The following is a 19,351-nucleotide window of genomic DNA, read 5'->3' as shown; positions in this document are numbered from 1 at the left end:
CCACGTACCATAGTCTTTGCCATATTCAATATTCAACTCTTACTCAAAGGGTGAATCAGACTGGCTGATACACCTTACCCATGTAAAATTTTGCTTACTAATACAGAAGACGTTAAATGTTATTCTTGATAAGGCTCAAAGCAATCTTGGTTTTCATTATCATTACATTGGATGGATGTTACTAACACCCACTTGAGGTTTTCCTGCTCTGTAAATACTTATTTGGCATTTTGCAATAATCATAAACTGATGTATTTTGGTGCTGAATTTAAAATAGTTGAACTGCTGGGAGGCTGTTGAAAAAAATTATGCAGGTCCACCTGTCAGTTGCTGACACATTCTCCCATTGGGTTTCTTCTGTGACACAACAGCTCCATCAAGGTTAATCAGCTCATACCTCGGAGGGAAACTGCTTCTTGCACTTCAAACATAGATACAGATGTAGGATTTAAACACCCAATTGAACTAAAGGAGATTTATTGCAATCATGAGCATTTTTCTTAATATCTCAACTTCTAAGTCAGTAGGGTTAATGAGACTGCTTTTCCAAGAGTGCCACTCTACTTGAATACTGTTGTAAAAATCAACAATAGATTAATGAATAAATATTTAATTGCAGCAGCACTGTATTCAGCCTTCCTGTACCAAATAAATAATTCATCCTTTTGAAACTTCATGATAATTTTAAAATACATACAACACTGAATAGAAATGGGTAATGACTGGTTCCTTTTAAAGTATGGTGAAATCTTTATTGCTATTCTGAAAACATGAAGGCTCCATTTTATGTAATTTACATATGTAATCGTCCCTAAATAATCTGCTGTCTTAAAATATAAATAAACAACTTATGGATGTCTTCAGCTGACTACTGGGAGATAGAAGTAACAGACAAAGTTCACTTCCTATAGAAGTGACTTCATAATGCTGCTGCTTGAAGCAGTATTTACATACATATAGGGTTCCTGACCCAGTTGGTGAAATGTACAATCAGCTGTCAGAGCAAGGTTACTGCATCAAAAATGTATTAGCATGCATGCCAGAAATTCTTGCAATCAAGCACTTCTCATGTAAAAAGTTGATATTGACCAAAATGTACCAATGAATGGTGCATGTATTGCAAAACATGAGAACGTACCTTATTGCAAGCAATTCGGAAAGTTATACAACTTAAATCTGATCCAAAATGAGTATGTCGTACCACTTGCCACAATGCATGAATGTTTTAATTAGAGAGAAGTTACAGAACTTCCTTTCAGTGAGCTAGAATGATGAATGCGAGAATAATGGGTATTTCCTGAATGTTTTATGTAAATCTTGTATATGTATCCATGCTCTTTAGAAATTAATTTTTAAATAAAAAGTTGCAGTTTTCAGATTAAAATGGGGAAATATTTATTTAATGGGACACAACTGCTGAACATTTTTATTTCATTATTTTAAAAATTGCCTTATGTAAATATTTAACAAGATTTATAATTACATGTTTCAGTTGCTAATGCGCAAGTGCTAGCATATTTGAACAGACTGGAAATTAGTTAAAAATAGCTACAGAAAAGACTTAGGACAGATTTTAAAAGTTGCCTACTCTCTGCATTGAAGTTTATCATTACAGTCATAGGGTAATACAGTCTAGAAATAGGCCCTTTGGCCCACCACACCTAACTTTACTCATCTCACTTACCTGCATTAATTCCATACCCTTATTGCCTTACTCTTTCTGGTACATATACAGATGCTTCTTAAATACTGTGACCATTCCTGTTTCCCCCATCTCCTCTGGCAGCTCATTTCAGATACCCACATTTTGTGTGAAATATTTCCCACTGCATGATTCCTTTTAGAATTCCCTCTCTCACCTTAATCTTACGCCAACTAAGTTCAGACATTACTGATATAGAAAATAGACGCTGGCCATCTCCCCCCTGTATGCCCATCATAATTTGAATGCGCAAACACGAGGAAATCTGCAGATGCTGGAAATTCAAACAACAACACACACAAAATGCTGGTGGAACACAGCAGGCCAGGCAGCATCTATAGGGAGAAGCGCTGTCGACGTTTCGGGCCGAGACCCTTCGTCAGGACTAACCGAAAGGAAAGATAATTTGAATGCCTCCATTTTCTTATCTCTCTGTCTCTTTCACTTCAAGTAAAACAGACCCAACCTAACCAATCTCTTCTTATAATTCTAGCCTTCTAAACCAGGCAACATCCTTGTGAATCACATCTGCCTGTTCTCTGGTATAATGACATCCTTCTTCTATGTGACCAGATCTGCAAATAATACTCCAAGTTTAGTTTAACTCTTATCCCCAATGCTCTGTCCTGTGAAGTCAAGCATACCACATACCTTCCTCACCACCATATCTATCTGTGTCAGCACTTTTGGGGAGCCATGACTGTGTCTCTCAAGGTCACTCTGTTCAGCAACATTCCTCAGGGCCCTGCAATTCACTGCCAATTCCGTCCTAATTTAACTGTCCAAAACACATCATTTCACACGTGTTCATTTACCATTCCCTTGTCCACTTTCTAAGTTGATCGATATCCTGTTGCAACCTCTTCCAATCCTAACCAATTCTGGTGCCGTTTGAAAACTTGCTACTTTCCCATCTAGACTATTAGAATGAGAAACAGCACAGGATACATTACCAACACACCACTGATCACAGGCCTCCAATCTGAAAAACCACCACATTACCTCTGGCTTCTACTTTCAAGCCGCCCTAAAATCTACACAGGCATCACCTACTACCCTGTCCACAATTCGCATCATTTCCTCATCCAAACACTCAATCAAATTCATAAGGCACAAATTCTTATGCACAAAACCATGCTGCCTATCCCTAATCAGACCTTCCCCTTCCAACTGCAAATAAATTCTAGCCCTTAGATTTGCTTCCAATAGTTTTTCCCATTACTGATGTAAGGTTCACTGGCCTATGGTTCTCTGGGTTAAATAAAGTCACATTAGCTATCCTCCAGTTTTCTATCATCTCAGCCAGAGCTATCATAGATATAAAAATCTCTCCCAAGGCCCCAGCATTCTCCTCCTCTGCGCCCAAAGCATTCCAGGAGACATTTGGTGAGGTGCTGGGTCTTTATCCACCATTATGCATTTCAAAAGCTCCAACGCCTCTTCTTTCGTAATGCTGATATACTCCAGGATATCACTGTTCCCTTTCCTGAACTCAAGATCTTCCATGTCTTTCGCTACAGTAAATGCTGAGAAAGAGCTTTCATTTAAAACCTCAAGCGCCACAGTAGCGTAGCAGTGAGTGTGAATCTAGTACAGCTCGGGTTGTTGGAACTCAAGAGTTCAATTCCCACGCATTTGAAAGGAGGTTGTACGTCCTCCCCATGAACACGAGGGTTTCTTCGGAGTGTTACAGTTTCCTCCTACACTCCAAAGACAAACCCGTTAGTAGGTTAATTGGTCATTGTACATTGCCTTGTAATTAGGCTAGAGTCGCAGAGCGGTGCGGCTTGTTGGGCCGGAAGGGCCTGTTCTTCAATGCAACTCTAAATAAAATAAAATTTCCTATGTTTCCACACACAGATTATCACATTAATCCATAAGGGAGCCTACTTTCCTCCTAATTCTAATTTTGTCCTTAATATGCTAATAGGATCTTTGAGAATCTGCCAGAGATATCTCATGGTCCTTCTTGCCCTCCCAATTTCCTTCATAAATGTACTTCTAAATCCCTTATACTTCTCAAAACTTATGGGCACTGGTCAAAATAGTGGATTGACACATTAACCACTTGCCCATCTTTAATTCCTGAAAGGTGGAGTGTCACCCATGCAGGGAATCTACAACGTTGCTTCAAAAAACTTCCCTGGATACACTTACCAAGTTCTGCTTCATCTAATTCCTCAGTACTAAGGCAGACCCCGTCAACATTGAGGAATCTTAAATCACCTATTATTACAAATCTATTTTTCCTATACCTACCTACAACTTCCCTGCATATTTGCTCATCTAGTACATGTTGACTATTAGGATGTCCAGAGTATAATATCTTCAAAATGATTGCCTCTTTTTATTTCTAAATCTACGCATACAGTCTCATTGGATGTTCCACCAAGATATCCACTCTTGAGGAGGCCTGATACTCCTGCCATAATAGAAGATACGGTAGAAAGCGAGAAAAGCAAGCAGCATCTTTAAAGGGGACATAGGCATGGAAATTCTTAACTATCGGTCAGGCCACAACTGGAGCATTTCCTCAGACAGAAAGCTAATGCTAATCAGAGGAGAAAATGTACACAGAAATTGCCAGTAGGTAGAGGACAAATATTTAAAATAATTAGCAAGAGAAATAAGAAGGACCTTTTTAATTCAGTGAGTTATGATCAGGAAACACCTTCAGAAAGGGTCTATTAATAATTCTCATAAAAAATAGATGTATGAATGATATTTTTCATAACAGAAAAATGAACAAATATGTTAAAAATTATTAACAATAAAAATTCCCTTTTAAAGAAATAGATTTAGATCATTAAAACAACTAAGGTACTTTACAAGCATGTCATAGCGGATAGCACAAAAACAATCTCTTTAGCCGAACTCATCCCCGTTGCCAACCCAAGAAAGCCCCCTAAGCCTTTTCTATCCCTTTGTCTGTCTAAATGTCAATTAAACTCTAATTGTACCCACTTCTACCACCTTCTCTGGCAGCTTGTTCCATATACCCACAACCTCCTGTGTAATATAGTTACCCTTCAGATCCCTTTTAATTCTCTCCTTTCTCACCACAAATCTATGCCCTCTAGCTTGTTAGATTCCTCTTCTCTTGTTAAAAAAACTGACCATTAACCTTATTTTTATACTACGCATGATTTTATAACCTCTTTAAGGTCACCCCTCAGCCTCCTGCACTCCAGGGAATAGTGCCCCAGCCTCTCCTTATAGCTCGAGCCCTCAAGCTCCAGTAACTTCTTCATGAATCACCTCTACAAGATTTCCAGCTTAATACCATCCTTCTTACACCAAGGAAACCAGAACTGCTCGCCGTCTCACCGATATGTTGCAAAGGTCACTGCCTGATCGATGACATCGAGTGTGCCAAAGCCTTCTTCACCAACCCATCTACCTGTGTCTCCACTTTCAGAAAACAATGCACCTGTAGCCCCAGGTCCTACTGTTATACAACACCTTTCAGGGCCCCAACATCAAAATGGCACCTTTAAAATGGCGACTCTGCAAGCAGCTCCAATGGGAATGATCAAATATTCCCACTTGGGATTATCACCGCTGCAATTAACAGTCCAAGGGTACTTCAGTGTTGTTTCAAGATGTTGTAAACACTCTATTGATACACAAAACCGGTGGACCCCGGCTACAGACTCGATTTGTGAGTGCAGTTCCCCTTTAAGAAAAAGTAAGTGTGGACACCAGTCTGCAGGTACAATTGCAATGCAGGCAGAGCCCTCAGGACCTCACTCGTGACTATCCTGCTGGCAACTCTACAGTCTTGGGAAAATAAAATTGAAGACCATCGAGCAAGATTGCCGTTCCAGAGGGACATCAGGGAATGCTGTGTACTTTGCTTCACGGAAACACGGCTCACCACCGCTACTTCAAATGCTGTGCTGCAGACCGACGGCTTCACCATCCACTGAAAAGACGAGGAGAGTCTTTTAAAGATAGAGGAAGTAAAGACCAGTGGTGAGGACCAAGAAGGTATGCCCAACTGAGAGAGGAGTACTGCCAGGTCTGCAATCGCTGGACTGCACAACATCAAAAGATTCATTTTCGAATCTGAATGAATAGCCATAGTTGTCACAAGACCTCTGCAGATGAGAGTGTGCCTTCAAGAACATACTGGACATACCCAAGCCAAAAGCCATGGATGAAGCAGGAGATTTGTAGTCTGCTGAAGGCTAGATCTGAGGCATTCAATACTGATTATCTAGAATTATACAAGAAGTTCATGTACGAATTATGGAAATCAATTTTAAGAGTGAAAAAACGATTCTGATTGAAGTTAGAGATGGAATAGGAGGCAAGTCAAGTCTGACAGGGTTTGCAGGCCTACAAGGCAAAACCTAACATGAATGACTGTGATACTTTACTCCCAGATGAGCTCAAGGCCATTCATGCACACTTTGAAAGGGAGAATAAAACTACACCTGAGTGAATCCCTGCAGTATCTGGTGACCTTATAACCTTTGTCTCGGAGGGTGACATCAGAACATCTTTCAAGAGGTTGAAGCCTTGCAAAGAGTCAGGCCTTGACGGTGTACCTGGCGGGGCAGAGAAAATCTGTGCCAACCAGCTGGCGAGAGTGCTCAAGGGCATCCTCAGTCTCTCACTGTTGCAGACGGAGGTTCCCACTTGCCTCAAAAGGATGACAATCATACCAGTGCCCAAGAAGGGTAGGGTGAGCTGCCTCAATGACGATTGCCCAGTTGCACTCATATCTGCTGTGATGAATTGCTGCTGAGAGGTTGTTCTTGGCCAAAATTAACTCCTGCCTAAGCAAGGACCTGGACCCACTGTAATTTGCATATCACACACAATCGGCCTACAGTGGATGCAATCTCACTAACTCTCCACTTGGCTTTGGGTCACCTGGACAATAGCAATATCTACATCAGGTTGCTGTTTATTGATTATAGCTCAGCATTCAACACAATCATACCCTCAGTTCCATTGTTTCTGCCTGTTCCTACCCCCACTGAACTTGTGTCGGCATAATACCTCAATTGCATTTTGTTCCCCTTCGTTCAGTCCCTTCCTGCCTCCATCCCGGACACATCCCATGCTCCATTAAGGGAGCACAGCTGGGAAATCGGAACTGCAGCTAAGATCAGAACATCTGATTCTGCTTGGGGGGAACCGAGATGCAGGAACATACATGGTTAAATAAGGGCAGTTACTGTACGAAAATGTCAGCAAAAATGAGCCCACAGCTTCTTCAAATGAGCTGTTTGAACTGAAAGGCCACAGGTGCTAATTGGACAGATGAATTTCTACAAATGTCACAAATAATGACATGGACTGTAGAATTAATTGTCAATGGCACAAACTGGGACAAGCAATTATTCTTAAAGTTGGTAAAATTGGTAATTCCTTTGATTTATACTTTGGACTGTAGCTGGTGGCATATATTACTTAATGTGAAGCAATCAACAGAATCCAAATGAAGGTTCTAAAAGTTAACAGCATTTAAATCACTTGTTTCGACAATTTACTGACATACAGTACACCATGTTAAAAATCTAATGGCAACCATTTTTATTTGCATATTTTACAAAATCTCACATGACTATGATTTGAATTAGTCATGTACCTAAGTTATATTTTCCTTTGTTTTTTTTCCTCTCCCCACAGCTTTTTGGCTGGGCCAAATTAGACAATTTATTCCCTTGATTAATGTCTGAGATATTTCAAAACTGATTTTAATGTCAGTTATTTTAAAAAAGAAATTCATTTCAATTTTTCTCCTGAATGTTTACCAGACACTCAGATTTCCTCAGCCTCAGAAAGTCAGGTGTGATCTCATGAAGTTCTTGATTTGTATTTGGAATCTGCAGTGAGGGGACAAAGGCAATTAACTTCTGCCAACTTTTGGGACAAACTGCTTCAGTCTAAGAAGGAACATTAATTAGGTGTCCAGAGAACTGACAGTACAACCTCAAGTCTTATTGTTACGTAGACTGTTTTTGATTTATTCCCAGAGTGCATCATGCTTGTAAGTACTTTAGAGAGGAGTTAACATCAAAATACCTTGTTACCAATAAGCAGAACTCCCGAATGATGCACGGCATTCACCCAGTGAGCAGTTAAATGATAAAGGATCCTGGAGTAATGCCATCAATGTTTTGATTCAGTTAATTTTTCCCCAGTCAGGTACAGATAAGCAAGATCTGACTTAATACCCTGTCCACTCTTAGAATCATGATCCCTGATGGTCTATTAACTAAGAAAAAATTTCAGCTTAACTGTGGTACCTTGGTGCTGGATAACCTATCAACATTCACTATCACAGTGCATTGTGCGTTAAGATATTCAGGCCAACAATGAAGAAAACTTTTTCAATTTAAAACATAGATTTGTTAGTCCCAATTTCATTCCCATCCTTATTTCAATGAACTTACTCCACACTGTGAGATTGGCCGATGCATTCACTGCTCCCTTGGAATTCATTGCCAAGCAGGTATATGTTGCTGCATCTTCAACTTGGGCTGGTTTGATCAACAGCCCACCCGATTCCTGAAGTACAAACCGTGGAATTTGTACCGAACCACTTGCTAAAACCTTATCACCTGTAAAGTAAGGACAATGGTCAGGGAATATCAAGTCAAGTCACTTTTATTGTCATTTCGACCATAACTGCTGGTACAGTACACAGTAAAAATGAGACGATGTTTTTCAGGACCGTAGTGTTACATGACATGTTACAAAAACTAGTCTGAACTACGTAATAAAAAAACACAGAGAAAGCTACACTAGACTACAGACCTACCCGGGACTGCATAAAGTGCACAAAAGAGTGCAGGCATTACAATAAATAATAAACAGGACAGTAGGGCAAGGTGTCAGTCCAGGCTTCGGGTATTAAGGAGTCTGATAGCTTGGGGGAAGAAACTGTTACATAGTCTGGTCGTGAGAGCCCGAATGCTTCGGTGCCTTTTCCCAGACGGCAGGAGGGAGAAGAAATTGCATGAGGGATGCGTGGGGTCCTTCATAATGCTGCGTGTAGTGTAAATGTCCGTGATGGCGGGAAGAGAGACCCTGATGATCTTCTCAGCTGACCTCATGATCCGCTGCAGGGTCTTGCGATCCGAAATATGGATATATGAGCATGGATATTCCTGGTGGGAATACAGGTATATCTGTGTAAGACAATCTAAGAATAATGTGCAGACACCACAGCTCAAAAGGTTGAGTGCAAGTAGGAGCAGAAAAAATATGATAAACAAAGTTCACCTAATGAGCTATAAAAAATAACTTTTCCAGCATGCACTATTTTCCCCATTGAGATCCAGTCAAATCAACAAAGCTAATATTGCTTCCAGATCAATTAATCACCACTGTGAATTCCTATCAATTATGGCCATGTGGAGGCCTCTGGGGAAGATCTTAATATCAGGGTTTTTCTAAAACATAAGTAAGGCATTATTAGGAATTAACAAATGCAAACAAAAAACTCCAAACAGCTTTCAGAACTCAGCATGTCAGGCAGCACCTGTGGAGGGAAAAGGACGGAACAAGGGGCTCAACCTGAAACATTAACTGTTTATTCCCCTTCACTGAAGCTGCCCAACCCACAGAATTCCTCCAGCAATTTTTATCCTCTAGCTTTCCGTGCCTCCAGCCTCTTCTTTCTCAAAATATTAGCAAATACTTGATTTATAAAGAATTTTATAATGATATGTGAATAAAATTACTAATGGTTCTTTGCCATTCTTAATTACTAGTAGAGGTTTTAGTAAAGATGCACTAGATTAATATTAAATATATCACAGAATACTTTATAATCCACAATTTGAAAAATATAATCTGAAAACTACTAAACAGAATTGTTTTGAAAATATTTTTCATTCAACAATATGCAAATCTGAATAAAATGATCACTTCTGAAAACTAATTCAATTGTGAGTGCTGTTCATATCTGGATTACAAATTATATGCAATGCAGAAGCGAAACCTTTTGACACTTCAGCTTTCAAAACAGCAAAAAATGTACAGATTAAAAAAATAATAATTTATGTCTTATGTAAACTGATTGGATATCATCTGACTGGAGTGAGAATTAAACCTGCAATGTACCTTCAAACTTTTCAGTTAAAGGAAAAGCTTGATGAATGGAAAGCTACTTAGCAGTGAGAGTGTTTGATCTGTCAAGGTCTACTGTACTGCATACAGGCTGTAAAGAGCAGATGTACAATACATACTGTACATGTCCTTTACACAATGAGAACTGATTATGGTTACATTCTAAAATAAACACACTGAGAAATAGTTTGCAATTTGCTCTACAATTAGAAGAATCACTATAGCCAGGTCTCCAACCCCACCTTTTAGCTCTGTTAGTATACATGGTTGCTGCCTAGTTTTTTTAAGTTAATGTGTTACCACTTTTGAGAGAAGAAATGGTGATGTGACAAGATAGGTCTTCCCCCCACCCCCTCATTTTACAAGGAAGGTTTGGTGTTAAACTGTGATCGTCTTTCTAACAGTGCGAAGTAATTATGCAGCTGAGTTCGTTCTCTATCAGTTACTGCCAGTTCTATTGAGAGAAAGAATGAGTCCAAGCCTGTATACTAAATGACATGCTATTTCAAAAATGAACATTTGTTATCTACTGGTATTGTCCAAAAATATACTTTGAAACAGGCTGATTAAATACAGTACTTACTGTGTAAAAGTCTTAGGCACATATACACAGCTAGGGTGTCTAAGCCTTTTGCACAGTACTGTATTTGTCAATGTGCAGCGGAGAGCGAGTTTGTAAATCTGTCTGGGGCAAAGATGTGGGAATGGTGAGGGTGGAATGCCATTGGTGCGTGTGGGACAAGTTGCAGAGATGGAGCGCCAGGGCGGGATTGACACTCCTGCAGACTCACCCAGTCCCGAGACACCAGGCAAGGCCATTTGATTTAAAACAATTGGTTTACTGATCATTCCAGAATGTTCCTTTGATGCCTCCCGTTCCCTCCCTTGTCTCTTTCCCTTTTCCCAACTACGATTCCTCTCTCCCTGCTCCTTTCCCATTCTCAGTCCACAATCGAGACCCATATCAGAATCAGGTGTTTCATCATTCACATATGTCATGAAGTTTGTTTTATTTTGTGGCAGCAGTACATAAAATTACTACAGTGCTGTTGTGCAAAAGTGTTAGGCACGCTAACTATATACATGTGCCTAAGACTTTTGAACAGTGCTAAAGGGTATATATTGTGTTCAAAAAGCAGTGGGTTTTGTCACTGACAGTTGGCGAGAAATAAGCTGCAAGACAATTCAGAAATGTTTCGCTCAATACAGTTTCAACTATTCAGGCCTGGAGATGCCAGAAATGGCCCTGAATGAAAATGAAACGTTTTCACTACTTCAGCAAGTTAGGAAACTACATGGAATTTGAAGGTATCAGTAACCATCTTGAATGTTACAATGAAAATGAAGATTTGGAAAATGCAATTGTCAAAAGCATTGCATAAAGGCAGTCCATTATCTGAATTAGGTGTCTGTGCTGATTTTGTCCATTTACAATAAAAAAAAAACAGAAGAGTACACTGGATAAATTCACTGACAAAAATCACTGTTTTTTAAACACAAGCACATGCAACTGACAATATTTAAAAACTGTTCATTCACGGTGTATTATCTATCGGCCATGCAAGATGCACCCAACGCCAGTTAGAAACAGTTCAGCAGCAGTCTCCTGTCCCAAATAAGTGAAGGGAATCCAGGCGCGCGCGCACACACACACACGCGCACACACACACACACACACACACACACACACACACACACACACACACACACACACACACACACACACACACACACACACACACACACACACACACACACACACACACACACACCCTCCCCCCCCCACCCCAGGTGGAAGGTGGAGGAAACAAGTAATCCCAATCTTCTCAAAGTAATATTTTATTGTACTTGCCATTTGTCCATATAATGCCAGGTTTAGGTGCCCCGGAAGCTTCACAGTGTAAAGCCACAGCTGCTCCATCGGTTACAGCAGTGTCTGTTGGGGCTCTGATGAAGAAAGGTGCAATATCTGAAATAAACAAAAAAAAGACTTTGAGAACTTCTTTTGTGGTAGTATGAAGAAAGCTGGGCTGCTTTACTATGAAACCTCATTACCTTGTATCTCCCTCTAATCACAATCATGGACAAAAGGCCATCTTTTACCAAATTGAATGCGCATTTGAGCAATCTGTGTATTATCATGCAGAACATGATTAAGCACCTCAGATTGTTTTATCATAAAATTCTTCTCTTGGATGATCTTGTATTTATAAGATTAATTTATAGTTTCTCGCTAAACATTTAGAATTATTGCCTGCTTTAAACATCAACTCAATAAAAATATAGTATATCGTTAAAATAATTATCTTTCAGAGATGAAGAAACTTAAGATGGCAAATATCGCCTATAAAGATATTGAAGAATTCAGAATAAAGGAAAGCCGAATAAAAATAAACTGACCTCTCTCAGTTAATATGACTTAGAGAGAAAATTATTTTCTTTAGAGCAAAACAAAAAAAAAGCTGCTGCTACTGGAAATCTGAAATACAAATAGCAAATATTGGAAATACCAGTCAGTTCAGGGGAACAGCTGTGGAGAGATGGGGAGAGTTAATGTTTCAGGTTACTGAGCATTAATTTGAAAGTTTAATAATCTAAAATGCTAATTCCTTTTCCAAGCTCTCAGACACTGCCTATCTTATCTGCCAAGTATTTCCATATTTTCTATTCTTATTGACACTTATTTCCTTGAAGTTGTGGGGAAATCACGATTTATACTCACTCTTCTTTACCAAGCTAGTTTATTGTATCACAGTAAGAAATTCCAAAGTGCATACGTACTGTATGTTTGTGTTTTTGCTGTACTGCACAATAAAGCTACTAATTTGCAGAGGTTTTATTTTTCACTTTAGATTTTATACAGTTGATCTTTTGAGTAAAGAAACAATACAACCAAAATCAGAATTTAACACCATCGCCGTCACCAATACCATCTCATCAAACTAACAGGTCTCAAGAAGTCTACAAGTTGTTGTGTTAGCACCATTTCACACCAGTTCTTCACTGTCACATTCCTCTTCTCAATACTGTTCACCATCTACTTATCAGTTCAAGATGGCGCCAAGCTGCAGTCTCCATTGAGAGCTGTGGCTCAGACTTGGTTGTTTTTTTTAGGTTTGTTGTAATGGTTTTGGGGACAGAGAGAGCAGTTCAAGTCAAGTCAAGTCACTTTTATTATCATTTCGACCATAACTGCTGGTACAGTACATAGTAAAAATGAGACAATGTTTTTCAGGACCATGGTGTTACATGACACAGTACAAAAACTAGACAGAACTACGTAAAAAAAACAACACAAAGAAAGCTACACTAGACTACAGACCTACACTGGACTACATAAAGTACACAAAAACAGTGCAGGCATTACAATAAATAATAAACAGGACAATAGGGCAAGGTGTCAGTCCAGACTTCAGGTATTGAGGAGTCTGATAGCTTGGGGGGAGAAACTGTTACATAGTCTGGCTGTGTATCAGGTAGAGGTATAGGGACTGGGATGTGGGGGAATTAGAGATTAGGCCAGAGTTTAAGCCTCTGCTCCGTGTTCGAAGGCCTGCAAGGCAGACACAGGATATCCACGGTCGGACGTTGGGCTGGCAGACCAGTGAAGCACAGGGCTGGAGACCCCACCCCCAGAGCCAGTGAGATATTGGCAGGTTCCAGGATTGGTGATCCCTGTGAGCATGTGGAATGAGGGCCAGTGACCCCCTAGGTAAACAAATTGGTGAGATTGGAGTTTGAGGACTAGGTCTTGGGGTTCTCATTCATCATTACCTGAGAGTCCTGGGGTCACCAACTGAAGATCAAAAACTAAAGGTCTATCTTATGTGCGGAAGTCAAGGCCCGATAGACAGAGCCAGAGGCTATGAATCTCTGCAGAAGTTGAAGGCCTAATGCCTGAGTCCCTGTACAAGTCTGCTGGGGCTGGTCTGTCCTTGGGTTAGAGGGGTGTGAATGTGCTTGGGTGGGAAGCATGGGGCTTGACTTGCTGCTGTTCTTTTGTACTGGAAGCATTGTGTGCATGCTACGTTGATGCTGGAACGTGTGGTGGAACTTACGGGCTGCCCCCAGCACATCATCGGTTGTTAACACAAACAGCACATTTCACTCTCTGTTTCGATGTACATGTGATGAACAAATCTGAATCTGTCTGTCCTCACTTCTTTCAAAAACTATTGTCCATCATTAAAACTGGCTACATTTGATTTCTCGGACCAATATCTCTTTGTGCTCAGTTTTACTTTATTGTTGAGTGTGCTCTGAATACTCAGCTTCATATTCACCTTTCTAGGAATTCACTGAGCATCTTATTTCAATTTGCTCACAACCTCACAGTTGTCTTTGTCAATGCCACTGATAGCTTATGAAACTGAGACTTCCTATACTCTTCCTTTCCTTGTCCTTCATACCGCCTTTGATCTTTTTTGGAACCTGTTCTACTCTTCTGGATTTCTTCTCTATTGTTCCAGATCCTATTTATCCTAATTAATCACCCCATATGCTCAAACATGCACTTTAGTTAGTGTTAAAATGTCATGTCTTATGAGATCTCCAGCAAATATTCTAGTACAAGCCAACTTTTATTCAGTTAATATAAAACAAAATAAAAGCCAATTTTTTGGCATTTCCAGCCCCTTTTTTTGACACTGGATCTGGCCATATCGATCTTCTCATGCCCATACATGCCTAAGTTGATTAGGTGAACATATCTGATCCACCGTGATACTGGAAGACCACAATCTCTGCTGATTGGAAGTAACATCTCCACTTCGCTGACAATTAATACTGGCACTTCACAGAGATATGTGCTTAGCCTACTGCTCTACTCTCTCCACACCCATGACTGTGTAGCTAGGCATAGCTCAAACAGCATCTATAAATTTGCTGTTGATGCAACCTTTGTTGGCAGAATCTCAGATGGCGATAAGGAGGTGTACAGGAGCAAGATATGTCTGGGTAGTCTTATTTTGTCTGGTGGCTTTGGAGCTCCTTTCCAGGGAAACACGCTAAGATGGTAGCGTGATATTAATACGCAGCATCCTCTCCGGACTCTGGATTTGGGGATTGCCAAACGTTATGTGGATTTTCTGGTGTAGTCTGTTTTGTTGTGTGCTTTTGTGATATCATTCTGGAGGAACGTTGTTACATCTTTTAACTGCATTGCAGTTGTGGTTTCTAAATGACAATAAACCAAAATTCAATTCAATTCAAAATTCAATATACCAGTTAGTTGAGTGATGTCACAGCAACAACCTTGCACTCAACATCAATAAAAACAAAGAGATGATTGTGGACTTCAGGAAATGTAAGACAAGAGAACACAAGCCAACCCCCAGAGGGATCAGAAATGGAAAGAATTAACAATTTCAAGTTCCAGGGTGTCAATATCTCCGAAGACCTAACTTGGACACAACATATTGATGCAGAAGGAAAGATAATGGCTATATTTCATTCGGAGTTTGATGAGATTTGGTTTGTCAACTAAAACACTTGAGATCTTTTACAAATGTACCATGGAGAACATTCTGACTGGGTGCATCACCGACTGGTATGGGGTGGAGTGGGTGGCTACTGCACAAGATCAAAATAAGCTGCAGAAACTTGTAAAATTAGTCAGCTTTATGATGGTAGTATCTTAGACATCTTCAAGGAGCCGTGCCTTAGGAAGTCAACATCCATCATTAAGGATCCCCACTACCCAGGACATGCCCTCTTCACATGTTACTGATGGGAAGGTGGTACAGAAGCCTGAAGGCACACACTCGGCGATTCAGGAAAAGCTTCTTTCCCTCTACCATCGATTTCTAAATGGACATTGAACTCATGAACACTACCTCACTACTTTTGTTATTTCTGTTATTTTACACGACCTATTTAACTCAACTATTTAATAGACACATATATACTTAATGTAACTCAGCTTTTTTCTCTCCATATTTATTTATCATATCCTTCATTACACTGCTGCCATGAAGTTAGCAGATTTCACAACCCATGTTGGTGATATTAAATCTTGTTCTGATCTGAGTTTCTTTTAACCAATAAACAATTCATTGGCAAATTTCATTCTTTCTTCAGAGCAGTGTGTTCCTGCAATTCCACTGATCCCTTAATCTATAATTTCTTAATCGACAAGCACTTATGAACATTGCTTTGTCAGCCTTTCAAACTTCAATTAATTCAGAACCTGGGCATCTAACCTTCCTCACGCACAAAAATCATTGCCATGTCCTGATGCCTATCCGTTTCCCAACAAATCGATTTTAAAATCCCCACATTTATGTCTTCCCACAACCTCGCACTTGGACTGCTCGTGACTAGCCACGTGTTCCAGCTCCCCTGACTATGGATTTGCAGGATTCCTTCTGCGTCATTATCTGAGGATGATCTTTCAGTCACTAAGCCTTATTCTTTGAAGTCTTTTCTCACAACTGCTCCATGTTGTTCTATTCCTCTCAGTGCTGTAAAGTCAGCTAACACCCAGTTCTTTATCTGTGCCTTCACCTTATCAAGTCTGTACTACCCTCTCCTCTTCATGTCTACTGCATCTTGATATGTTCTTTTAATCTTGGAACCACTGGTGAAATTAAGCTGCTCAAGCCAACAATTTCAACCTTAATGTAATTCTCGAGGCTTTTCAATTGGCTAAAGGAATTCCCCTTAATCTCTATTCTAAAGAGTTATCGTTCTATTCTGAGGCTCTGCCCTCTGTTCCCCGACTCCCCCAGTAACTGAGAACATTTTGTCCCTGTCCATTCTATCTAGGCCTTTAAATATTTGGTAAGCTTCATTTCTGGAACTGGAGATAAATTGAGCAAAGAACTCATATAAAAAGGAAAGCAGTCTGCAACAAATCCTTATTATTGAAGAAACTGCAAAATAAACTGGTACTAATGAAGTACAATCAGAAAAAGTCACATCTGTTAATAGCAAGAGTTTTTGAGTGTTTCAGAATAAAAGCACTTAAGCCTGTTTAAACTACAGATTTAAGCATGTAAACATTCCTGGAACTAATCCCACCAAACAGGATCAACTGTTTTTATGCCCACACATGCAAGAGGTATTTAAGGAGTTAACACATTTATCTCCTGAGAGTTCATTGTGTAATTCAGTTTCTTTGATAAACAAGTTAACACATACTTTTATAAATGTATGCTTAGCCTCAAATAAATGGAATAGCTGTTTGTTTATAGCATTCCAGGAAGAAATTGAAACTATTAATTTTGGACATTGGATTACAATGCAGCTGTGATGGAACAGGAGGTTAGTGCCATGCCTCAGCAAGAACTGCTAATGAGATGGTAGGAAGCAAATAATTTGCATGCCTCAGCAAATGAAATAATGATGTGTTAACTTCATTATTACATTGCTGTTAGACCTGTTCGACTGCTCTAACTTTTCTTTAGTTCAAATGTTTGGTGGCAAGCCTGATTTCCTATATAAAAAAACAGACGGATACTTACTGGTAACGGTGAGATAGGAAGGTATTTGAATATCTCCTGCTTCATTCCGTGCAAAGCACTGGAATATTCCAGAATCTTCAGGGACCAGCCTCTGGATCCGCAAGGTCCCGCTTACCATCTCCTTGTATCTGCTGTTGTTTAACGTGACTACTGGAACTGAATCTTTGTACCACTCAAGACTGGGTAAAGGAATACCTGTGCATAATGAAAAGTTAAACCACACAATGCAAGTGATGTCTTTGAAGCATGAAGCAATAGACCCACGACAATATTTCAAGTTTTTAAATAACAATAAACTGTAATGAAAAATATTGGTATTTTTCAATCATCATAACTACATAGACAAATGTCTTGTGGGAACTTACTAATTATAACCTGAAAAGACAAACAAGAGAAAATAGACAATAGACAGTAGACAATAGGTGCAGAAGTAGACCACTCGGCCCTTCGAGCCTGCACCGCCATTTTGAGATCATGGCTGATCATCTAGTATCAATACCCGGTTCCTGCCTTGTCCCCATATCCCTTGATTCCCCTATCCACAAGATACCTATCTAGCTCCTTCTTGAAATCAAAATCTGCAGATGCTGGAAATCCGGGCAATACACACAAAATGCTGGAGGAACTCAGCAGGCCAGGCAGCATCCATGGAAAAAAGCACAGTTGATGTTTCGGGCCAAAACCCTTCAGCGGGACTGGATGAGAAAAGCTGAGGAGTAGGTTTAAAAGGTGGGGGAGGGGAGACAGAACCACTAGGTGATAGGTCAGATCAACACGTACAAACCAGCTGGAGGAACTCAGCACGTCGGGCAGCATCCATAGAAATGAGCAGTCAACGTTTCGGGCTGAGACCCTTCGTCGTTTCCACGGATGCTGCCCGACCTGCTGAGTTCCTCCAGCTGGTTTGTACGTGTTGATTTGACCACAGCATCTGCAGTGTACTTTGTGTTTACTAGGTGATACGTGAAACCTGGCGGGGGAAGAATGAGGTAAAAAGCTGGGAAGTTGATTGGAGGAAGAGACAGAAGGCCGTGGAAGAAAGAAGAGGGGGAGGAGCACCAGAAGGAGGCGGTGGATGGGCCACGAGATAAGGTGAGAGAGGGAAAAGGGGATGGGAAATGGTGAAGGAGAGGAGGTGGGGGGGCATTACCAGAAGTTTGAGAAATCGGTGTTCAGGTTGGGGCTACCCAAATGGAACATAAGGTGTTGCTCCTCCAACCTTGTGTGGCCTCATCACAATAGTGGAGGTGGCCATGGCTGGACATATCAGAATGAGAATGGGAAGTGTAAGTAAAATGGGAGGCCACTGGGAGATCCTGCTTGTTCTGGTGGTTGGATTGTAGATGCTCGGCCAAGTGGTCTCCCTATCTGAGTCAGGTCTCTCTGATGTACAGGGTACCACACCGACTGCACCGAACACAGTAAGTGACCCCGAGAGATGCACAGGTGAAGTGTTGCCTCACCTGCAAGGACTGGTTACGGCCCTGATGGTAGTGAGGGGTAGGGGCAGGTGTAGCACTTGTTCTGCTTGCAAGGATAAGTGCCAGGAGGGAGATCAGTGGGGAGGGATGAATTGACAAGGGAGTTGCATAGTGAGTGATACCTACAGAAAGAGGGGTGGTTGGGGGGGTGGTGAAGAATATGTGCTTGGTGATGGGGATCCCAGTGGAGGTGGTGGAAGGTTGGAGGAACAACACCTCCATTTGGGGAGCCTCCAACCTGATGGCATGAACGTCAATATCTCAAACTTCTGGTAATGCCCCCCAAACCCAACCCTCTTCTCCATTTCCCATCCCCTTTTCCATCTCTCACCTCACTCTGATGCCCCCTCACCCTTTTTCTTTCTTCCATGGCCTTCTGTCTCTTTCACCGATCAACTTCCCAGCTCTTCACTTCATCCCTCCCCCTCCAGGTCTCACCTATCACCTGGTGGTTCTCTCTCCCCTCCCCCATTTTAAAATCTACTCCTCAGTTTTTTTTTCTCCAGTGCTGCCGAAGGGGTTCGGCCTGAAAAGTCAACTGTACTTTTTATCACGGATGCTGCCTGGCCAGCTGAGCTCCTCCAGCATTTTGTGTGTTACATGAAATCAACGCG

The 19,351-nt window shown here is 40.7% G+C and overlaps 1 protein-coding gene across 2 annotated transcripts in view; it reads right to left on the bottom strand.

The window, feature by feature from the left end:
* Positions 1-19,351, bottom strand: part of sdk1a (sidekick cell adhesion molecule 1a) — a 769,571-nt gene that overhangs the window by 255,740 nt on the left and 494,480 nt on the right. For both annotated transcript variants that reach the window (XM_073060649.1, XM_073060650.1), the window contains exons 9-11: positions 17,257-17,451; positions 11,646-11,762; positions 8,113-8,280 (exon numbers count right to left, since the gene is read on the bottom strand). In XM_073060649.1, coding sequence (XP_072916750.1) covers positions 8,113-8,280; positions 11,646-11,762; positions 17,257-17,451 — 480 coding nt within the window. The remainder of the gene's footprint in view (positions 1-8,112; positions 8,281-11,645; positions 11,763-17,256; positions 17,452-19,351) is intronic.

Source organism: Hemitrygon akajei, chromosome 11 (assembly GCF_048418815.1).
Source record: "Hemitrygon akajei chromosome 11, sHemAka1.3, whole genome shotgun sequence".
NCBI lineage: Eukaryota > Metazoa > Chordata > Chondrichthyes > Myliobatiformes > Dasyatidae > Hemitrygon > Hemitrygon akajei.
This window is presented reverse-complemented; position numbering and strand designations above follow the sequence as displayed.